Raw genomic sequence first — 24002 nt, forward strand, 5'->3', positions numbered from 1 at the left:
TGCTAAAGAGTCCCGGTCATGCGAGGTTACATACACATTTGTACATACCGCATACAACACAGCTGCGCCCGCTAATGACGCGGAGAGATACCGCCGATATCTCTAATTAATTCCTTCTATCTTCTCGATATACAAATGCCCATTGGCCCACTGTAACACCGGCTGTCGTATAGCGAGCGGCATTCTTTCGGCGCCATTGAAAAAGATTTACTGAGCGTTCCGCACGACAGCGGAGAGCAGTTAGTAAAACCGTAAGAAAGGAAGTACACTATTGTCCGTAAAAGATCAATTACATCGCTAAAACGATAGCATGCCAGGGACACGGCTCCGCCGATACAAATAAAGCTTATTGCAGCGTTAATTTATCCGATGCTAAGGGAAATATATCCGGCGCTTGATTTACGCGGCGAATTGTTTTCGGCCAGACTCGCGACGCGCAAAAAAAAAAAAAAAATTGAAAGGATCGATGTGCTGCTTCAATGATAAAATCGACGTACTGTAAATTCGCAGATATCGATGCACTCGGGTCACATAATTGTCAGTAACACAAATACGACAAATGATTTAAAAAAAAAAAATATTTCACGAAAATCGTCAAGAGGAAACGGGCAAAGCCGCAAATTTGCATAAAGCACTAGACCAAATACGACATTATGCAATATAAAACGGGAGTGTTATAGCCCATTCGCGCGCAACATCAAGCTAGCGTATTGGTTTGATTGGCCGGAGGCATACCGAATGATATCCGCGTGTTCCAGCCGAGAGCTCGTCCGGACGCGCAAGCGACAACGTGTGCGGACATTAAAGCATAAAGTATCGCGGGACGGCCGTGTAAACGAGACATCGCTTTGATGCCCGTGACGAGGGAGACAGAGAGACAGTGCGAGAGAGAGAGAGAGAGAGAGAGAGAGAGAGAGAGAGAGAGGGGGGGGGGAGAGAGAGAGAAGGACACGAGGGAGAGAGAGAGAGAGAAAGAGGAGAAAGAGACGGAGAGGACGATGACGGGAGGAGGAAGGACGTACGACAACCTACGAGAGCAGCGATCCTCAACCGGTGGCTACAGCCGCGCGGGATCGGTCACGCTTTCGCCGGCACCGGCGGACAATTTAATCACGACGTTATTGAGGGTGGGCGTGAACCGTTTGTTTGGCCGTCTATTAGGCAATAATAACCGGGGTGCGCCTGCTCGAGGAGAGCCCACGAGATAATTTATTCCCAACGGAGGCGCCCTGCGGCCTTGCCACGCCCAGATACGCCACCAGCGCGCTCGCCACCGTTTTCGACGTGTATATACTCGGGGCTCGTGCCGTCGCTCCGCCGCCGTCGCCGTCGCCGCCACCGCCACCGCCACCGCCAGCGTCACCGCCACGCAGCTTCTTTATAATGTAACATCTGCAAACAAGCACGTCATAAACACGCCTCTAATACGACCGTTTATTTTCCGCGACCCGTGTTTATTGGTACCCGCTATGACCAGTTCCGATAGCCACCGGCAACGAGCACGGGTCGTTCATTAAATGATTTTTCCCGTGACAAGTTGACTCGTTACAGCAATTGTAGCAATAGGGATGGTCCCGTCATGGTGGATGTATAATCGATTTCAATTATCGATAATATTCGTAAAGAGATAATAAATCATTGATAAGATTTCATAGAACGTCCTTTGTAGAGTAAGATTATTTTGAATTGCAAACGAAATGCTTTATGATGAAATAAATTAAAATTTAATAACGAACAAGAAGATAGAAAATGTTGAATAAAATTGATCTAATTAGTGTTTAGAAAACGTGTCTAACATTCGTCGCATATGTTTCGCGTCTCGGTATTAATATTACAAAAAGATGTCACGCCGGATAACGGATTGCGAAAGTTTCGCGACGAGAGCAAGCGGAGTCCGGCTCGCATCCGGCGCGGCGGGAATCTCCCGAGGGTAGGTTTAAAACAAGGAGACTCAGAGAAGACGGGTGCCTCGTGAGGACTGACTCGGGCGCTTTGATTCGGCTTCGCCTGCAATGCATCCAAGGCCGCCTCGAATCTGAACGCATAAACATGTCAGGGATCGTGGGACGTCACTCCCCATAATAACAATAAGAGTCCGTCGGCTCGCCTCCGTGCCGCTGTGCGTCACATCATGTCCTCTCGCTCCCTCGGGAGAGACAGCGCCGGGAGATCCCACGTGATTACAGCCGCGGGAGCGTCTTCACAAATCACTCGCTGCGGACTCCACCGAGAAGAGTGCGCGGGCTCCTTCCGCTCTCCTCCCCCTCGGCAACGTCCATCGACCTTCTTCCCTTTCCCCCTTGCCTCCTCGCCGTCTGCCCCAACTCCCGCCGATATTCCCCCCCCGCGCGTTCTCCCTCCTCCCCCGTCCCACTCCCCCGCATTCGCCGCGTACCCCAACGTGCCCCCTTCCCAGGGGCGCACGTACACGCCAGGACTCGCCAGGTATTCCGCTTGCGGTAGGCTTCGATAGGCCTTCCCGCATGTGTTCAACTTGCTAATAAGTTACATCCGGTAGTCTCCTTTCGCGTGTACCGAAACGAGCGCGCGCGCGCACCGGGACATGTCGAAAAGCGTGGGACCCCTGTCTAACAGTTCTCGCGAATAGGCACGACTGACGGTTTCGTGTGCGGCTCGTTGCCTAGAGTCGAGTATTTTACCGGCTATGTTACGCGCGCCGTTACATGCTTGATTTTTAATTGCAGGTTACCCCGCATCCTGAAACTCTTGACGACTCTTCGGACAAGTGTGCGCGGCTGTTGTAACTGCCAAAAATGTGAGTTTTATCTACAAATTTTTTACAATATTTATATTTTATATTCTTACAATAAGTATCGAATATTTTCAGTCATTTTTTGTATTTGTTATAATTAAGTCACTTGCTCTGAAATTAATATCCGAGAAAATCAGCAAAATGAACACAACGCATGTAGAATTATTTTACTTCAATAGCAGTCCGAATATAATTGTTTTAAAATATGCATATTCCGACTTTATATAGTAATTGAATTTTGTATAGCAACTACCTATATTTGGCAAGCTTAACGATTTATATGAAATTTGAAATAATTTTAAAAGAATTGATTTTTTTCGAATACATGTTGGATGACTCATGCATTTGAACGAACATACCGTCTGTTAACACAAGTCCGACAAGGAAGATTATTGAAATCGTATAATCGCCGGATATATATTATGTTAAATTGCACAGTTGCCTCTCAATTATATTGTCGGCAGCATCGAGACGCGTTTTCAGTGTAAGCCGTAATCGTTGAAATCCGTTAAATCCGCCCCTGCCCCTTCTCGCAGCTCCCTCCCTTTAACCGTCTTCGATCTTCAGCTCCATCAGACTCTTACACTCTCGTTCAGCGGTGAGGTAGCCCGACGCTCGGCTATCCGTGATATAAATCTATATCATACGCTATAGTCTCTACATTCACCGCACGCGTAGCATATAACTCGATAAGCACACTGAGTGTACGTGTGTATATACACGAGCGGATACTAACACGTACGCAAGTAGTGACGTGTACTGACCATAAAGTAGCGATGGAAGCCTTATCGTAATAGACGTAAAGAACGCGTCGGGAGTCCTGTTCAATGTTTTCCACATTGAGAAGTCGCGAAGCTACGGAGATGCATCAAAATGTAGGAAGGAGATAAAAGAGTAGGATTCACGTGTATAATAAGACGAGAGAGAGAGAGAGAGAGAGAGAGAGAGAGAGAGAGAGAGAGACAAAGGGAAAGGGGAAAGTGCAGAGAATGTGGGCGTGCACTCGCGTCCTCTCATCCGCAGGCGTCTATGACGCGTTATCCGAGGTGTCGAGGCGTTCTCTTCGCCGGCGGTTTTGACCGGCAAAGTGGGGGCCGAAAGGGGATCCAGCCGGGAACAACCGAGATATATCGTCCCGCTGGCTGTTAATAAGACGAGACAATGCCCGAAGACCGTCTGCGGCCGTGTGTCGCCGCCGGAAAGCTCCGCTCGCGCGCGCGAACACGGCTTGCTGTGTGCGCGGTCGGGATCTCACGGCCGTGTGTGCTCTCGGGAGAAGGCACGGGCGTTCATATGTTTATTAGCCGGACCCGGCATAAATAACGCAGCTATAAGGTATAAGAACGAGAAGAAAGGGTGGAAGGGACCGGCGGGGTATGGGGAGGGTCCGGACTGGGCCGATCGAGGGGGGCCAGCGGGACACAGCGCTCCGGAGGGGCGACGCGGGGAAGGGCTCGGCAGCGCGCGAGGACAGGGCGGACGAGGTATCTCGAAGCCCGAAGATCGCCCGAGTAAATTGTCACACGCTCTCTCTGTTCTGAGGAAACCGAGAATTGGGGGGTGGTGGTGGTGTGTCGCCACCGGAGAGGTGGACCGGCGGGGGGGAGAGGGTGGGAGAGAGGGGCTGAAGACGACGATCGGTCCTCGGTGAGGAAGAGGTGACGGAGGAGGATCGCGGGTGGAAACAGATTCTAAGGTGGACTGTATGGAGGGAACCGAGAGGGAAACACGGGAGTGCACGAGGGAGAAAGAGAGAAGGAAAGAGAAAAAGGCGGAGAGCGCGAACGGTACGCTCTCGCTCCTTTTTTCATCCGCGAAGTCGAGACGGAGATCGGGAGAGCGGGAGGCGGGGGCGGCGGCGCGGGGTAGCGTCCGGGCAGTAAGGTGGACGGAGGGAAAGATGGACCGAGAGCTGGACCTACCTAATTTACCTCCCAGATAATGCGGCATAATTAAAGCAAAATGTAACGTCGCTGGCAATTAAAACAAATTTATGCGGCCGAGATCCGCGATCGGCCGACCCAAGTCCCTTTCTGCCAACCTTGAACGCGTTCTTACCTTCTCCCTTCCACATTACGACGAGATGCATTATTATTGTTATTACGGCTGCCGAACGTCTTCTCGGCTCGATATTATCGAAGACTACTGCAGGCCTGAGGAGGCCTTAAATCTCGGAATCGAATTATTATTTTAGAAAACCGCGATATTATCTCTGAAAGAGAGCTATCGGTAAAATTACTGTAAAAATATAGGTGTGAAACACGCCGGTCAAAACACAAGGTATTATATTATAAATTAATCAAGTAATATAAAAATATATACAGAAACAGTATTTCTTTAGCGTGTTCTGTTTTTCAAACATTATCAATTTATATCATTCGCGATCACTTTCTGCAAAATTATTCAATATAAAAAAAACCAGTGTGAAATATTAAATTAGAAAGAATTTGACAAGAATTTAGACCATTAATTGTTGTAATTATAAAAAGAGAAAAATTACTTTACTTATTATTCGCTGACACTGCTTTATGCATCATGCCGTTCGATTTTAAAACCTATGTGCCACTTTGAGAATTAATAGTTATGAACGACGCATTAATGAGGAAAAAAAAATAGAGAACATGATCGGAGAGAAAAAATTAATGAAGAATTATTTGACCGAATTATATCAACGGTACTTGCGCAGCTGAATGATACAACTCCGAACATGAATCCTCGTTAGCCGACGCAGATGTTCCTTCGCCACACTGCATAAGATCGTCTAACAAAAGATACTCTTTCTCTTTCCTCCTTGTTTTCTTGCATAGTGCGAATGTAAGGAAACCAAAAGAATGTTTAAGCATATATACAATCTCTGAATTAAATTGTATAACAATAAATTACGTTGCGGTCAGCATAAAGCACGATATCGTAACATAACAAATTTTTTCACAAATACATTTCAATTCTAAATAAATCTTTTTAATATCAAGGCATACGACATTTCCTAGATAAGAAGCACATGAATTGTCAAAACGCTAAAGAGTGTTTATCGTGCGTTTATCGAATAACTAAATAAATAGTAAAAGAAGGCACGAATAAATAAATGACGGAAAAAAACTGTCACCACTTCGCTCGTTACGCCGTTATGATATCGGAATTTTTTTTTCTCTTCTTTTATTCACGAAGTGATTCGCTTATAATCATCTTGTCAGTTTAATGTTTTGCTGCATATGACGATCTCGATCGACCTGATTGCGCCAGTCTCTCCATATACGTTAGACGATAACCTCCATACACACGAATATAGGTATAAAGCTATACTCGTTATATGCGCCATAAAGCCAGCACATTTCTAATCGGCTCGTAGCAATAACGCGTATTTTCGCGAGATCGAAGTTTATAATAAATACGGTTTGCCATTGTCGCGAATTAAAGTAATTCGAAATTGCGTCTGCATTTCTTAGACAATTTCACCATTCTTTGTATTTTTTATAGAATATTTCCAAAGTTATTTGAATACAACAAAAAATATCTAATATTAGTATTTCGCTCTTTATTTTGATATTTGTGGAACCATTCGATTGAAGAATTTACTATAAAATGAGCATATAAAAAACAGAAATTTATAGTGAAGTTTAAAAATGTTTTGCGTGTTTAAAAAAAAAGGCAAATATAAAGTCCGCATTTTCCATTTATGGAGTCGTAATAAAACCCCATTCTGTTTCTTGTATTTCTTAAAAATATCGCATCGCACGCACCTCGGTTTCATTATCAATCGCTCTCATCTTGCTCGGCCACGTAATTTAAATGAATACGGCTTTTCCACCGAGAGAAACGTGCAAGGTATTCCCTTTTTGTTCTTCATCGATCGGTTCGCGATACCGATGGCTGATCGAGAGAAAAGAAGCCGCTCGATATAAATCCGGTCTTCAATATTATTTCCAACAGAGACCCTAGCAATATCTGTTACTCCCACCGATCGTCTTATTAGCCAGGACGGTGGAAGAGAAAAAGGTGATCGGTGGTTTATAAGCGAAATTCATGCGCGCAACGTGCTTTCAGCGCGGACGGATGGAAAAAGGAGAAAGAAGGGCCGCCCCGGCGGTGCCGCCGCGTTGACTGGATCCGTAGATAAATTGACGTCAAATCGGATTTTATTGCGAGGGGGAGGACGGCGGGGGGAAAACGCGGGGACAACCGGGGAATATCCTGGACACGGAGACGAAGAAAGGTGATAGGAAACAGGTCCGGTCTCGCCTCGAGCGAGGCACAACTATTTCGTGTTTTTCTTCGAGGATCCGACGCGCCGCTATCGCTCCACCATCTGCCTGACAAACCCGCGCCATCCTCATGAATACGTCATATCTATTCTTTTGCCACCGGAGCCATAAACCTGGACCATCCGGTGCTCCTCCGTTCCTCCATCTTCCGTTTACTTTCTACCGGCGGACTCCGCTAGGATCCCGAATATTTCGAGTGAGCGCGCGTGAATTCGTGTAAAACTTTCGTGGGACTTACATCGTCGGTCAATTTGGATTTATTGTGGGAAACTCCCAATATTCTCTACATATAGATTTCTCCAATTGACTCTGAAATGATCACCAATTTGTCCTCTTTTTATATATTTCTAATTATATTTTTAGATAAGTAACATTAAAAATATATATATTTTGCTAGTACATTATTTTTTATCAGAGATTAGATTTTTTATAAAAACATCTATTAAACTCATGAAAGTATACACGTAATTTTAGATGTTGCGAGAAATAATTTCGCGAAAATAATATTTTTCTTTCGACTTTTTGAAGTTTTTATTCAATCATAATCCATTTGCACAACAATGACGAAAACTAATTCATAGATGAATCTATAAGTTTTACTGCCATATTAATAATTCTGCAAAAAAAATTGATAGATACATTTATATTAATAAATATACATACTTGAGGAATTACTCATTTCGCTGATGAATCTCTGGATGCAAAGAAACTAAGGAATAATACATATCCAAATGGTTAGGCGGAAACGTTAATGCAGTAGGGCAAAAGGATCGTGGTACACTGTACGGATTGAAACGATCCGGCGATTTTTTGGTCGCCGCGAGATCGACGGAATCGCTTCATTTCCATCGAAATTAAGAGACGGAAACCTCGCGGCGCGCGCTTCTTTGGAACCGCCAACCGGGCGGCACGTCGGAGAATGAACAAATCTAAATGAACATGCCGAATGATAAAAGGACATTCGCGAGTATACGCGCGTTTTTATCCGGCGCTGCGCCTCCGCAACCTAATTGAATGCAGCACAATCTAAACGGCGTCAATTTGCTGACTCCCCTTCCGCCCTGAATGGCTTTAATGTCCCCACGTACAGAGAGAGAGATAAAGAGAGAAAGAGAGAACCGCCACCTGCTGCGGCGGATTTTCTGCGGTCTTTTAATGCCGCGATCATCGGGATTCGGTTCGGTCGGGTGTGCTGGGCGCACATCTATCGTGTAAAACGAGGTGCAGGTGTCGGGAAGCGTACTTACGACAGGTACAGAGTTGTTGGCGGGATATAAAGTCACACATGATCGCGATAGTATGAAAAAATACATCTCTTTTGTACACAGCATCCTTACAGAATAGACTATTCATTCGAGTGTTCGCAATAAACATTAAAAATGCTTCCGATATAAGCTAGATAAAAAAAATTTGGAGGAAATAAAGCTTTATTTTTCCGATTAATAAAATAATTTTTAAAAAATATCGATCAATATCATACACATTTTTTTTTTTTTAGTTCAAGAGAATTGTATTCCCAGAAATTCGTATTCGAAATTCATAATTAAACTCGTATGCATATTACTTACGGCCCGTGGCTGAAGCTATTCAGAAGTTTATATAGCTGCGATGAAGAAAGCATTTAGTATTATTTAGCATAATTAACAATCCTTTATTACTATCTATTGTACAAAGTGTCGAGCGGAGGTATAGACGCGTCGATGAAAAACGCACGAGTATGGGTGTCCCGTATTTGTGTTTGTGACGAGAGGTGAGAGGCAGGTATCTACTAATCCTAGAAGGAAAAAATGCACCACTGCAGGTGTCAGTCCCGGCGCCGGCGCTTGTCGACGACCGACCACCCTTTTCTCAGACCTACCCGCACATTATAGCCCTCGAGATCTTTACGCAAAAATTATGAGTCAAGGAGGACAATAAACCTGCTCGAAGCAGGAAAAGAAACGCGCATTTTTGTTTTAATAGCTCTCGAGGGAAGCTACGATTGCACGACTGCAACACTGAAACGTTCGAATAATTTACGAATCAACGAAAAATTAAGAAAATACAAAAGACTTTGATATTTTAATTTAGAATTTTTATATTTTTTTTCTTAATTACTTTCACTAAATTAATCCATGTTATTTGTTTAAAATCCTTTATAATGTAATTATTTTTGGTTAATTTTGTGCGACATTTTTCGATGTATAAATATGTACCACAAAAATTAGGAAATCAACTTTCGCCTGATTAAGTATGGCGCAACGACGAAAGAACGAATAAATAGAAATAGAAAACACTTGAATCACAAATGAAATTCCGACTGCTCATAGAGTTGACCGGCGTCGCTGTCCGGTTGAGAAACGCGTCAAGTTGCAGCAGACGGAATTGGCTCTAGCATACTTTTTATCATTAAAAGGAGATAAACGGATTACGTGGAATAAGGGAAACGTGAAATGGACCGACCATTCTATAAATACAGAAACAACGAGTAAAAACTATTAAATCGACGATATCTTGAACTTCACTAATTAGCGCCGTTATTATTTGCTTTACAAGAAGAAATTATCGCTTTCATCGTGAGTTTTTAATCCCTACGCGAGAGATTGCCATTGATCGAAAATCTCCGCTTATCCGCTTGTAATTAGTACAAAAATTATTACAAAAAAAAAAAAAAAAAAAAAAAAAAAAACTTTAAACAACGCGTGTGTTCACATTTAATTAATCATTTTTTTATTTACTTTAGACTCGCACATAAAGCACGATGATTAACGTGCAACACGCAATGCAAAAATTCGGGTTCCGTTAACTGAATAAAATTAGCAATAATTAAAGCACTCCAGAAAAATCCCACGCTGCTAGCTCGTGGCTGTGTTCGGGCACAATGGAGGAACCTCGGTGGCGGAGTCCGCAGAAACACCTGAACTATAGTCGGCGTTTTATTCATACGCAAGACCGAGATACCAACCATTGCGGCACACCCCGTCTACGGTCTTTGGGTCTTCTCGCCTTACCCCAATCTGCGTCCCAACGACCCCTCCCTCCTCTTTTCTACTCGCCGCTTTACCGCAGCCTTTACCGTAGTTCTTCCCTTTCGTCTCCCGTCTGAATCGTCCACGACCGACCTGTCTCTCGCGTTTTTATGTCACGTAATATGACAAGATGCGACTGAGCATACCGAAAATCCCGGTGAACGTGAAAAACGACGCGTTTCGCGCGACTACGCAATTTGAAGTGGCAATTATCGTCAACAATTCTCAAATAGAGCGAATCAAAGGAATTTAAATGAAATTGTTGGCAGTAATAGACACGTAAAAGCAAATTTTATTCATGTAAAATAGATAAAAAAAACATGGCACGAATTGTAATCAGATTATAAATAACACGTCACTGATTAAATAATCAACTTTTTGCAGAAAACTTGGCGCGCCCACTAAACAAGCTGCGCGAGCGTAACTAATCTCTCAGTGCATTTCGCTCGTGCAAATTGAATAACCCGAGCACTTTAAATCTGTAATCAGCCCCTTCGTCTAGTACACTTAATTAGTAATTACATCAGCTGGTTACGAGTGTCCGTTTACGGGTCTATAGAAAATCTCGATTGACGAGCGATTCGCGGAGGACTGCAGAAATGTCAACGCACTCATTGCGAGGACGAGCTTTCCTACGTTTCGTCTCGCATACAATCGCCAGAACGGTCGGATCGAGCGCAACGGTGGAACGAGAAAATAATTGGGCAGCATAAAACACGATACGGCAAGCGACACGGTGCGCGGTGCGGTGCGGTGCGGTGCGGTGCGGTACGATGCGATGCGATGCGGCGCGGCGGCGGTGGTGGCGGGAACGCGTCGTGGAAGCGCGCTAGAATATTCACCCTGAAACGCGGCATATAAAATCATAGAGACACGAGTGACTCGCTATAATAATGCATAAGGAGGCGGGCACTCCTCCGGGAGAGGCCACGCCTCGCTCTCCCGCGTCACACAGTGGGGATACCGAGCATCCACCGGAAGGGGAATAAGACAGAGAGAAAGACGGATCGGCGCAGGCAGGTAGGAGGACGAGAAACGAAGCGAGGGGAAGGTCCCGGCGCGGAGGGAGCGGACGACACGCGAGGAGCGAAGAGTTCGCGAAAAGGATTCCTCTCGCGCCCCTTTCTCGGGGGCGCTCATTCGATCACGCTCGGAGGAGCAGAAGCCGCGGCGCGCGAGACGGCCTTTAAACTCGAATCGCGGTCGTGGTCGCGAATCGAGAGCGAGATGAAGCGGCGTTTTGGAAGGGCGTGACAGAAAAGACCCATCTTACCTTCTCTTCTACTCATTAGGTACAATGCCGTCCGCAAAACCGAGAGAGCTAGCTCACCCGTCGCCGCGGAAGCTCGTGAGAGTAGCGCGAGGTCCAGCTTTCGAAAAAATTCGGACGATCGCGCGAAACCGTGCATGCGTGCCAGCGGTTGCCCGATGTGCGACGAAACGCGTGGAGATCGACTTGTGCTCCGTGCACAAGGGTGGATCTCTGTATCCGGCGGCATCGGTGGCGGCGGCGGCGGCGGCGGCGGCGGCGGCGGCGGCAGCGTGACGGCGCACGGGAGAAGGGCGCATCGCCGAAGGAGGTTGTGCGCGCCCGATGCCACCGAAGTGGGGCGGCAATGGGCATGGTGGGGGTGAACGTCGATCGCGTGGAGGGGCAGCAACAGTCGGCAGATCGTCGGGCGAGTGGGATGCGAAAGCGCGCGCAGGGAATATCTCTCCTCTGCCCCTACCAGCGCGGACGCGTCTCGCGACGGCGGAGAGGGGCGTCTGGACGTCAGGCCCAGAGCTGGTCCGTCCGTCGTCCGGCCGACTCGAAGGCATCAGAGCAGCGGATTTCGCGCGAGATATAGACCCATAAACACGCACGCGTACACGCACGCACCCGTACACGGTGTGTGTGTAGGTGCGACACAGGGGAGTAACACGCGTACGCGTCATCCGCCACACAGCCCGGCCGGTCGCCGCACACGTGTATTGCAACACGGACGAATACAGTGCATAGGACACCACCGCGCGCGCACGCCGGCCACTCGCGTATCATCCGTATATTCTCTTTTCTGTGGATTCTCGCGCGCGTTACGGCCGCACGCACGCACGCACGCACGCACACGGACGCCTCTGCCTACCTACGCGCCGGGTAGCCGCCGCGAGTACCGGCGTATCTCCCTCGCCGCCATACGGTCGCGATTCGTCGGACGAACTGACATCGTCGAGCGGCAATCGAAGTAGCGTGAGATACCCGGAGGTGTGATGTGGTGAACGTTCGCGATCTCCGAGACCCGTACGCGAGAAGCTGCGCGCCCAGCGTGTCGAGCCGACAGAAGTGACAATTCATTTCGGAACAACGAAGGACTTTTCCGAGCAGCGAAGCTTCGAAGCAAGGAGTAAGAAAGAGAGAAAGAAAATACGCGCGGACCACGTGTGAGTCACACGGTGAGGGCAGGCAGTCACGACTCGCAGTGAGTTTGAAGTATTGCAGTGCGCGAGACGTATCGTACCTTCGACGATTTTACTGGCAAGCGAATCGCATCGTCGCGCGTAAGGTGATGGGTTAAAAAAATCGGACTGTGCGCCTCTATGGATTACTGGCCGAGTTGACGTGTTCACCGGCCGGCGGGCGAGAGAAAGAGAGAGAGAGAGAGAGAGAGAGAGATAGAGAGAGTAAACTCTTTTTTGGCGACGGTCCGCGTATGGAACGCTTCGGGAAGTGCACCGCTTCGCTAAGCGGGGAGGTGCGGCTCCCCTGATCAGTGCCGATGGTGATGCGGAACGCGGCTAGCGATCGTTGCGTTTTCCCGGTTGTCGTCGTGCGACACTAAAAGAGACATGCGGTACGCACCCTCGACACTGCAGCGTGGCGGCCGTCAGCCGCGGTTGTCCCGTCGACAACGCTCAGACTGACCACGCATTTCGCTCGCTTTGTCGCCGGGATCTCTCCCGGCGAGAAGATCCGCGCGGACGAGAGCAGGATTGATCCGACCGACTCGGACCGAATCGTCGGTGGACGACGACTGCTCCTTCGTCCGGGAGTGCGAGGAGGTACGAGAAGAGCGAACTGATCCCAACTGAGTCGGAGGGATGTCACGGAGAAAGCAGGCCCGACCGAGCCGTGCGCACCTTGAGGAGGATCTTGTCCAGGGGCCTCTGCTGATCAATCCTATTGGAACTGTCGCGAGCAGAATCCGTAAGTGATTCTTTCCCGATGGATTAGCATGGATAAGGCGAGATTATCCGCGCTCGGGATACTTGGCCGGTGGCCGTTGTCGCGTTCGAAATCCTCGTAAAAGAAACGGTGAAACCGGTAGGCGCGACTGTCACAAAAAGTAATCGACCGAACTTGTGTGCTCTGCCTAAAATATTTCTTCTTTCTACGATGTGAAAGGATACAAAAAGTCTCGTGTCTTGTTAGATCCGCTGTATTTCCGTACACAAGCAAGATAGGGAGCTAAAATTTAATTAACTTTAAGCTAAATATCCTTAATTTTCACGCTTCGAAATAGATGCGGCAATTTCACGCTTTTCCGCAAACTCAAAGAGAATGCAATATAATGCGATTAGACGACAATTTTTCTTCCTAACAAATTTCCAGCTGAAAAACAATGTATAGAAAGCATAATGTGCGACATAAGGCGCTTCTTAGCAGCGTAGAGACGCTACTCAGTCGGATTACTAAACATAATGTTGTCACGAAGTTGCATCGACTATGCTCGGAGCAGGTATACGCGAGTCTAGAGTAAAATGTATCGAGTCGAAGTTACACGATTTACTCGGTAGTTCGGGGCGTGATAACGCGATAAGAAAGCGCATCCCGGAGGTGCAATACGAGTTTACGATATAGGCGGCGGAAGCGAGGATGCTGGAGCTGGTCCGAGTACACGAGAAAAACGGAGCGACGATTACCGCGGCCGCCGATCCATCGCGTTTATCGACTTGGCGGCGTTCCTTGGCGGAATCGCGCGATTACCAGCACGCGGCGCGATGACAACGATATACGAGGAGTACGCGAGACGCGTAGACGCGGCGAAAGTAGATTAAACGCCGTCGAAACGCGGTGCGAAACGCGAATTGTCTCGAGATTAAAACCCGATCCGCTCCGAAATACAGTCGGCTCGCTGAACGCACCTGGAGCTCGGCTCAACGAGCGCGCTTTCCGTCGGACTGAAACGCGGCCTGCCTTCTCACGGATCCACCTCGATAAACCTGTCTCGGCGCAACATCAAAGCGTACCTAAGAAACGGCCGATAAAACGCTTCCATCTCGGTTGCTCGATGCCGACCGCGAGCTTCCCGCCGGTATTTCGGTATGCGATTAAATCGTATGAAAATTGCACCTTGCGCGAAATTCGTGCGGCAGGAATGCGCGTTGTTTCGCATTTCGCGTTCGGCTCCGTGGTTTTTCTTTTTCACACCATAAAACGTTACAAGTTGCATTTCATCGCTTCATCACGGTTCATCTTTTTCACTCGACTCATCTTTTTTATTCGAACTGATATTGATTTATAATATTGAATGTATCGTGCCGTGACATTCACAACTCTATTTTTGTTTTCATTTCGAAGTAGGAGTCGAGTCAGAGTCAAATAGCTCTTCGCAATCCTTTCAATGAACAAATGCGAAATTAAATCACATCACAATTGCGTTTTGACCTTCCAAATTTACATTAATTTTTTTTATTTTGTAATTACTCTTTATATGATAATGTTTTCCGGCACAGTGCGAGCTTTTAAATAGTGAAGTCGACGCGTACACGTCAACGTATTATCAAGATTTTCTAATGGTATGTAATTTTGTCATGTGATAGTTATTGCAACAATTGATTTATATCGTGCGTTACAAATTTCATTTCTACACAATATATACTTAAAAAGAAAGCAACAATGATTATGCGTTCTCGCAAATATATCTTCAGCATCCTATACATTGTCTGTCGAATGCGGACAATTTAAAGCGCGACGATTTCCATCTAGGAGCATAAACTTTATCGGGGAAACATTTACATTCCCTTCATTAAGCATAACCAGAACTTGTCCGACCGCGAGGATAAGAACTCGTTACTATAAACTACTCGGTTTTACTGAATCCACGTACTTGACATCCGCGTGTATCTATTTGGTACGTGCACCATTCGCAGAGATCACGTCTAAACAGGAAACGTTTAATGCTAGACACGCTTAGCCTTGCCGATAAAAACGGATATTTCGTGGCGGAGCCCGTGGAAAATATTTTTCAGGACGGCACGGCCATTTCGTGAATACGCAAAAAAAAAAAAGGAAGTGTGTATCGATATTCGCGTGACGAATGAAATTTCAATAACGCCTCCATATCGAGAAGCGCCGAACGGATGGTCTTAATTTGCCCAACTTTTTCAATCGCAAGTTTCTGCAGTTCCCTCCGCTGTGCTCTCCGAATAGTTGGAACATCTCGAAAACAACATAAAGCGCGTCTCATTCCTGGCGCGTGTACGTGACAGGCCGGCTTCTTGCTGAGTCAGAAGCAAAATCGAAAATGTCTGCGGATACCGCGGTAATGATAAGTCTAACCGTGGGCCGAAGTTTATTTAAATAATCCGATAATTGTTAGTTGCCATGTTTTTCATTTTTTTCATTTGACATGGCATGATTTGTTGACTACGCTTATCAAGTGTCCTGAATTTTTTTTATATCGTGCGTTAATATTTCACATATATTCACATTGGTGACATTCAACTATTATCAAGTGTTATTGATAATTTTGAATAATATGAATATATGTGATATCGCCTATCTATTATTATAAATTGAACTATTAGCACGGTATTATGAAGAAAAGTATTAAGAATCTATGAAATTATTCGTTGCCCGTCATTAACTTCACTAGCCGCAAATTTTTCCACTTTATATGAAAAAATTAAATTTTCCTTATCACAGATGAATAGAATATTTGATGATCTATTTCACTATTCACGTAAGAAACGTCCGCGATACATTCTTTCTCTCCTCAACTTTAATAAAACAATATATTTGCAAACTTAAAAAAAATTGAAATATAAGTACTTATTTCTTGCTCCACAATAAAAGTCATATTATTTATACTTCGTATTATATCGTATAAATAATCTTTCAATTATTCTTCAAATATTCATACAAGTGTTCCTTGTTTAATCTCGCTTTTATCGCGTCAAATGCGACCATAAATGCGGTTGATTATTTAATATTTGTGAAATAATAATCAATCAATGTTTGCCAGTTGAAAGCGTGATGTTGCATAATTAAAAGTGTGATGTGACTATTGAAATTTCATAATTGAGCATAGAAAATCTTTTGATTAAAGCTCGGGCATTACCGTTTCTTACGGCTGGTCTCCCCACTCGAGGAAACATAAAGAACATCCATGAATATGAGCTGATAAATCATAAGTATGAAACGCAGTATTCACAAATCAATTTACATTTCTTTCGCTGTTATCTTAATGTTGTACATACTACGAAAATATGAGCGACGAGTCACTGTATCAAGGGGCCGTTGTATTGGCGAGATAAAGCGATTAATATATCAAAATATAAAAGTTATTAATCTCTATAATAACAGTAAATAAAAGTGATTATAATAGTGCAATGCATTTTTCATAATTATTATGCTTAATCAATTTTCTCTATTCTCGCAGTTTGTCCGAGTCATCTTTGGCGCTACAGATAAAAATAATAGCACATATTTATATAGATGAATGAATTCAAGATAAAAATAGTTTACACTTTTTTGTTCTCACGTGTATAACTTTTGATAATTTAAAATTTTTTTTGTCGACTAACACAACAGTTTGCAAAAGTCAGAAAATATCTGTCTGGAGAGATCTTTTACATTATTAACATTTCCCAAAATATCGCAACAAGAATGAAACTAAGAAGGGAGAGGGGGAATAGTTCTACCAACCTGCTGATAAAAAATTATTCCGCAAAACTTCGTGGATTTTTAAAAATTAAATCACACCAACAATTGCGTTTTTTTTTCCGCCAACTTGCATTGCTCCTTTTTGCCGTGCAGACTTACATTGAATAGATTATTATTATTTATTGAGAGGGAAAAATGCAACATGTAGACCGTTTTATGAAAACGCACGTCGTATATTTATGAGCGATACGCGTAATTTATAATTCGTGTTTTTAACTTTGTGATTTTATTTTGAAATTTTTTTTCGTCGGATATATTTGTAAATTTCAGTAAACACGTTATAATTCATTCATTCATGTAAGTTATCAGTTTGTGTACAAGTTAATAAAAGCAGTGAGCGATTAATAATAAGCAAAACTGTTAAGGCATGATAACCGTGTCTCCTTGTACTGATACATTGTGTAACATTGTAAATATTCGCGTCTAAATATTCATATGTGACAAACGGTCAAGCGATAACGCACCAAACATTTTTTTTTCTTCCCGATTTTATATGCCCTATATTCTTTTTGATATTTTTCGTATCATTCATGTATTTATAATTTATCTCAATCGCCGTTATCTCTCGGTGCTCCGGTTGTTTTCTTTTTATTTTGCATCTTTTTCAAAAGAAGCTTATCTTTTTATAATACTCAGTTTGTAATAATCAGCTAGCTAATATCAATATATAACAACAGCCACAAGCACACGCATTACGGAATAGAATTCCATATCACTGGAAATGTAAAAAATGTTTTCGACGAAGCGCATTTTTAAATATTTTTTACATATCTATATCTATTTGTCATACAATCATGATAATGCATACAAATATGTCCTCATTAAAAAGCATGCCGTTATCTATATATACCAAACGTCAAAGATATGCATACACGTTAAGTGGTGCGTTGGCAATAAATAGTCATAAATGCTATTTCAGTGAACCGAGTTTTTTTCTTTTTATGTCAAAACACCGTCCATTCTTACGCGAAGAATAGCAACCGATAAAGCATTCCCGCAACATTTGAGATAATTAACCGAGAGCGAGAGACGAGACGAACCCGGACGCCGCTCTCGGATGCAATTTGTCAAATCTATACGCGGATCCTTAGGTCACGAATATGAGACGAAGACGCGGCACTTCATCGCGCCGACATATTTTCATTTTGCGCCCGTGACAGACTGCAAGTGGCTGCTGTCCCAGAGGCGATAAATCCACGCGCTGATGCGACCGTGGGGAGAGAAAACGGCGAACCGTTCCATTAGTATTTCATTGATGTTTCGGGGAAGTGCCTATGCGTATCAAATCGTCGTCGTCGTCTTCGTCGTCGTCGTCGTCGCGATCGCGTCGTCGCTTTAATTCCAAGTTTCGCAGCGCCGTGCGGCCTTTATAGTTTCGGGGGGGACGAACGGCTGACATAATGATGCCGAGCTTAAGAACGACGCGCGACTGCGCATATTAGGATCTATTAATATGCAGTCGGCACAAGTCAGACAGTTAGACGGTTCTTAGTTACTTGTCACACATTAGCCGCCGGCCGGCAGACAACCGCCCGTGCGCCGTCCTCACGACGGACACACACGACGAGACTTCTCTATTCGTCTGTCAACGATCCCCTACACGTCAGCGTATTCTATACTGCTCACTGACAACTTAAAGGAAAACCTTAGGATTTTCAAAACTCTGCGCGCCCGACGATTCTTGAAATGCTGTTCGCGACATGCTGCTCGCGTATCGAAACATGCTCTTCGGCTTGTCGAAGAAATCATACTTGTCTACGCGAACACGCGATGTAATCTACATTTTTATACACCTGCGAACGATATATAATCCCATCTGTCCGATGTCTGTGCGAAGAAAGCTTTGGCGTTACTCCAATATCCTTAAACTTTGTCCAATTCTCTCACCGATCGTAACTTTCGGCCGAGTGTCGTCGTCTCTTCCGATATTAGTTTGTAATAAATATTACTTTCCAAAAATGTCACTTTTTTTACTTAGGTAATCAAATGTTTTTTTTCGTAATTAACAAAAGATTTGAATAAATTTATAATATGTATTCATGGCGTCATGTCGCATTATTTTTTTATGATCTGTGCCTGCGGCCATGTCACTTTTATGATCTATGTCCTGCAGCTATATTATTTTTACGATAGAAACTACAAAATGCGTTGCATGTTTCATTACCGTTATACACATAAATTTTTTTTCATTAGAGCCGCTATGCTGATTCCATCGTGATATTAGCACCTTTAGTTTTAGGGAAAAGATTTCGTGTCAGAGTCGAAATGTTTGGTATTTTTTATAACTCTTTTAAGTGTGAGTAAATTAAGAACGAAGTCGCGTCAACAACTCAGTTTTTAGCTCATTTTAAATTCTTAGATTTATATTATATTTTTTCTAATTATCAAGTTTCGAAATAGTTTACAGAAATGATCTATTATTGATTATTATTATGTGCATAAAGATAAATCAAAAATTCGAGAAAGATCGAGCATAAAAAGCAATATAATAACTTACTGTGCTTCTCTTCTCTATTTCCTCTATGAATATTTTCGGTCGGCATTCCGTGCATGCACGGAATTGCACGAGCGTCTGACACATCTATTTAAACGCACGATTTAAAAACAATGTTAATGATGTAAAGCGTATGATAGCGCAGAAATGCATGAATCTTTGTCGCGCCTACCGAATTCCAATACGTTAATGATTTTAGCCGCTACATTCGTAGCTTCTGATTACTCTCAAAATGTCAAAAAATGTTGAAAATTTTATTACGATGAACGGAAAGGAATATTTTTATTAAATATAACAACAAAATAAAAGATATATAAATGTGTAACAAAAATGTAATTTTATAGTATTTACTTCACAAATATGTTTTGCGTCTTTTTATTTTCTATTTTATTTATTTATTCTATATTTATATGTTAGCGCTTCCATGCGTTATTAAATTCGATATTCCTTCAGAATATAACACAGTAATTGGAACATTAAAAAAGGAGAGGAACATGTGACAAAACAACATGACTACAGATGTCCTATTCTAACAAAATTACTCTCATTAAATCACTGTCATTTTCTTCTTCAGTGCTACTTTGTGTATATTAGTATGATTAAGTAGTCTTGGCACAACTAAATAAGTAACTCACAGTATACTTGGGCTAAAAGACGCAAATTATGAACTAAAATTAAAATCTCGAAAATACTGCAATGACTTTCCACTTACGAAGTAAAGAAAAAAATTGAAAGACCAAAGATTGAAGCCTATAAAAAAGCTAGATTTTATTGCTCATTTTATTTTCGTTTCATTTAATATTAAATTCTATGTAACCTTACATAAATCTGTGGAAAAAAGTTACGAAAGAATTAAATTGATATTTATAATGGTAATGATACACCATGCCTATATTTTATAATTTTTATCGTAAAAGATGACAAAAAATTGGACATAAACTCTGTTTTTAAAAGCTATCCTATTCATCATATTATGTCATAATATATTAGCATTTTTATTTTAATATATTAGCATTTTTCTTTCGCTGAAAAAGACCTGAGTCAGGATTGCAATGATTTTTTTGTAACCATTCTAAATGAATAATGCAAAGGTTAAATCGCGCCGACAGCGATTTCAGTACGATCAATTTTCTCTTGCTATTTTCCGAGTACGGCAAATTTTCATACGTTCGATCGCGAGTAACTAACCGATGCACACACATCGATAAATTCTGGAGCGAGTCAGAGTCGTAAAAGGTTTTAAGAATTTTGCCGTGGCATGCGAGAGACAGAGAGGGAAGAATCTGGAAAAAAGTATAGTCGCTGACTTACCGGTTTCTTGCCCTTTGTCGTGCGTGAATATTTTTGGTCGACATCGCGTGGATGCGGGGAAACGCGTGGGTGTCTGCGACTGTCCCGTCTGCCAACCCCAATCTATTAGACATCTTAGTATATGTGAGCGTGTTTCTCACGCACACGTTATCCTGCATGCACGCGTGCATTCGGGCCGGGGCTCCTCTTTTTGCTCTCTTCGCCTTCTTCTGCCGCCGACGATCGGTAGAAAAAAAAAAGAGGAGCGCCCCGCAAGAGACAATGCCGATGCTCGTTCTCTCCGCAGAATCTCGAGAAGCGAATGACCGGGGTGTACCTGAAAAATTGATCACGAGTTAGCCCGACACCGGACATTCGAAATGTCGTCTTCTCATTTGCGAACGAAGCGAGAAAGCGACGACAAGCGAGAAACGTAAGAATTAAGAAAGGACAAAATCACTGAGTGACAGCTGTTAGGATTTGAAAAGTATATTGTCCATAATCTAAAATATAGATGTTTCAGTTATTATTATTATTATTATTAATATAACTTTTGTGTACTTTTCATTCTGATATTGCCCAAATTTGTTGAGTATTACTTTCGACGCATAAAATATAAAATATAAGATTTCATACTGCAACATTATTATAATAAAATATTTTTTGCCACGTTTAAAGAAGTGTTTATAAATATTATGCAGATAAAAATTTTAATGTTAACATCAAAATGAATAATTCTGCGTCAGCTTTCTTCTACTTACATACGTATATATATGTGCATCTTTTTTTTCTTTCTTTTTTGCGTGTACCAGTTCGTCATTTTACGCAATTGTCGCAGAATTAATTTCACGACTTGCCGGCGTACAGCGACCGGTGTTGCAACGCACGGCGGAACATACTCTGCTACGCAGTGGAAGGTAAAACGCACCGGCGGTGAAGCCGCAATGCGAATTCCTCGCGGCAGTAATGCGGCACCTTGCATGTTACCGACGGGCCCTCGTCTCGCGCTGAACAATTACCCGCGATATTATTTATATTGATGCCCCGCATCGTTTCGTCATTCCGTTTCTTCCGTCGCGCCGCGTCACGGCTGCAGCGCACCGGCCGTCCTCGTTGCCGGGCGCGCGGTCTCGCCGCGACCCGATCCGCGCGCAGCGCAATCGAGCTGTGTAGCGGCGCGGAGGGCGCTTCTTCTGCGCGTCCTTTGCGCAAAACCTGGTGAGCATTCCTTCGCGGAAGAGGCGAAGGTCGCCAATTATCGAGTAGCGAGTCGCGAAGGCGGCTTAATACGATCCCCTATGACGGGTCATATTCGGTCTCCTTTTTGCTGCCGGCCGGTGAACGATGCCGGGCGACGATTCCACGTTGGCGTCAAAGAGCACCGACCGCTACGTAAATCCTGCCGCCGACTTCGTCTCCGTCTTCCGCCTCTTTATTTCTTCCTGCTGCGTCCGTCTCCGTCCCCAATCGTCTCTCCTTCTCTCCTCTTCTGCTGGATCCACCGGCTCGGCCCCTTTCTTCTTCCCACCGGGATATCATCCGTTCTTCTCTCACGGTTCGTGCAGTACCGAACCTCGTGAGATTCGAAGAGAGATCGGGATCCAGGTGACCGGTGTGTCGTAACCGTAATTCCTCAAAAAGATTCCGATGCTCGCCTTCCTTCCTCGACGCGGTCACTCTCTGTCCCCAAGCATCTTCCTTTTTCCGTCTCTTTTTCCCTCGCTGTTTCTCTCTCTCTCTCTCTCTCTCTCTCTTTCTTTTGCATCCTCCTCGCGTTGATGCGAACTGTCAGCTTGTGTCCGAGGGCTTCAGATAGACGGGTAGATTTTCACGAACAAATTGATCGGGATGAGACTGGGACGGTATCTGCCGTTGTCATTAGGCGAGCGTCTACGATGAGGACGCCGCGGACTCTTGAGAAATCTTCACTTTCTTGGACTTTCTCGCACGTAACGATCGAGATCGAATTAGCGATCTCGTAACAGTGCAAGACCAGCAAAAACCTTGCACAATGTTAAACAAACTTGTTTCACGAAGACGACGAATATCTGTCATACGTTTTAAATTGCTGTTAAATTTATGGCAATATTATTACTGTTCTTGGCCTTTTTATATCCCAACATATATTAAAAAAATGTACACTACTATGAGTTTTTATTAAAGGTCTTATAAGAAGAGAGCCACATTTATACTTGTGCGAGACACTTGTTTATCGTTAAATCTAAATATGTATAGTTACAACATACCTAGTATCTAAATTTATAGTTGACTCAAACTACTCGGTTGAATCGGAAATGTATACGCTATGGGCTACAAAATATAATTATTTCGTCATTCTTGAACTGTAACCGTGTGACTGACCCTGAGTCGATAGACCGATACATATACCGATCGCAATGATCCTACGCCAAAGTTTTCAAGGACAACGGTCAGTGGCTGGTTATTAAGAATTACGGCTGGGTGACGTGAATTATTCATAAAATACGACAAGTCAGACGGGTATGGGCGAAATTTTAAACGACGCAGGTGACACGTTGCCTTGAACTTACGGATAGAACGAATAATGTCTACGTGACGTTTATATAATAATTCGCGCAAATCGAATTAAATCCGTAATCAGCCGTATAAGAATTGTACATATTTGTGTGCATAAATCGCGCTCGCCGACGGAGTAATACGAAGCGGCGTGTAATTTATGATAACGAAGCGTGAATTATTGAACTATTCAATTACAAAACTGATTATCGTTGTAAAAAACGCCTGATCTCTGATCAGGCGTTTCCGTTCAACTAAATTTTAAAAATTTTAATACTCCTCAGATTATTCGCGGTTTCAAATTAAATGATAGAATTTTACGTGAAAAAATGGAATCATCGAGAAATTACTTGAAAAAAAGAAATTTAATTGAAAAATATTCAGGGACAATTAATTGTTGGAAAGTTTCAATGTGATTTTTCCTGATTATTTATTATTGGATACCATAAATATTGTTTTTATATATCCATTGTGAATTATTATGATTATAAGTGCACATCTTTCTACAAGTTGACATTAACTCTAAAGTCCAGCTAATTTAATTAATTTTCCGCTTTTATATTTTTTGCAATTATCGATATGTTTATAAGAAGTATTGTCATATAAAAACAAATTGAATTCGATTATATGAATTTTTTTGTTTTTAAAAGGTGAAAAATTTTAACGCACAAGTTATAAGTAGTCCCAAGATATTTACCTTCTCCCACTAACAAAA

At 43.4% G+C, this 24002-nt stretch overlaps 1 protein-coding gene across 5 annotated transcripts in view; it reads left to right on the forward strand.

Moving 5' to 3' along the window:
• Window positions 1-24002, forward strand: part of LOC105678865 (homeotic protein spalt-major-like) — a 145266-nt gene that overhangs the window by 66817 nt on the left and 54447 nt on the right. The window contains exon 1 of one of the 5 annotated variants that reach the window (XM_067348845.1): window positions 11786-13227. The exons of 3 other annotated variants lie outside the window; for them this stretch is intronic. In XM_067348845.1, the coding sequence (XP_067204946.1) occupies window positions 13122-13227 (106 nt within the window). In that variant the 5' untranslated portion in view covers window positions 11786-13121. Of the gene's footprint in view, window positions 1-11785; window positions 13228-24002 lie in introns of those variants that run through there. One more of the 5 variants, XM_067348846.1, reaches the window with a different exon arrangement.

Source organism: Linepithema humile, chromosome 2 (assembly GCF_040581485.1).
Source record: "Linepithema humile isolate Giens D197 chromosome 2, Lhum_UNIL_v1.0, whole genome shotgun sequence".
Taxonomy (NCBI): Eukaryota; Metazoa; Arthropoda; class Insecta; order Hymenoptera; family Formicidae; genus Linepithema; species Linepithema humile.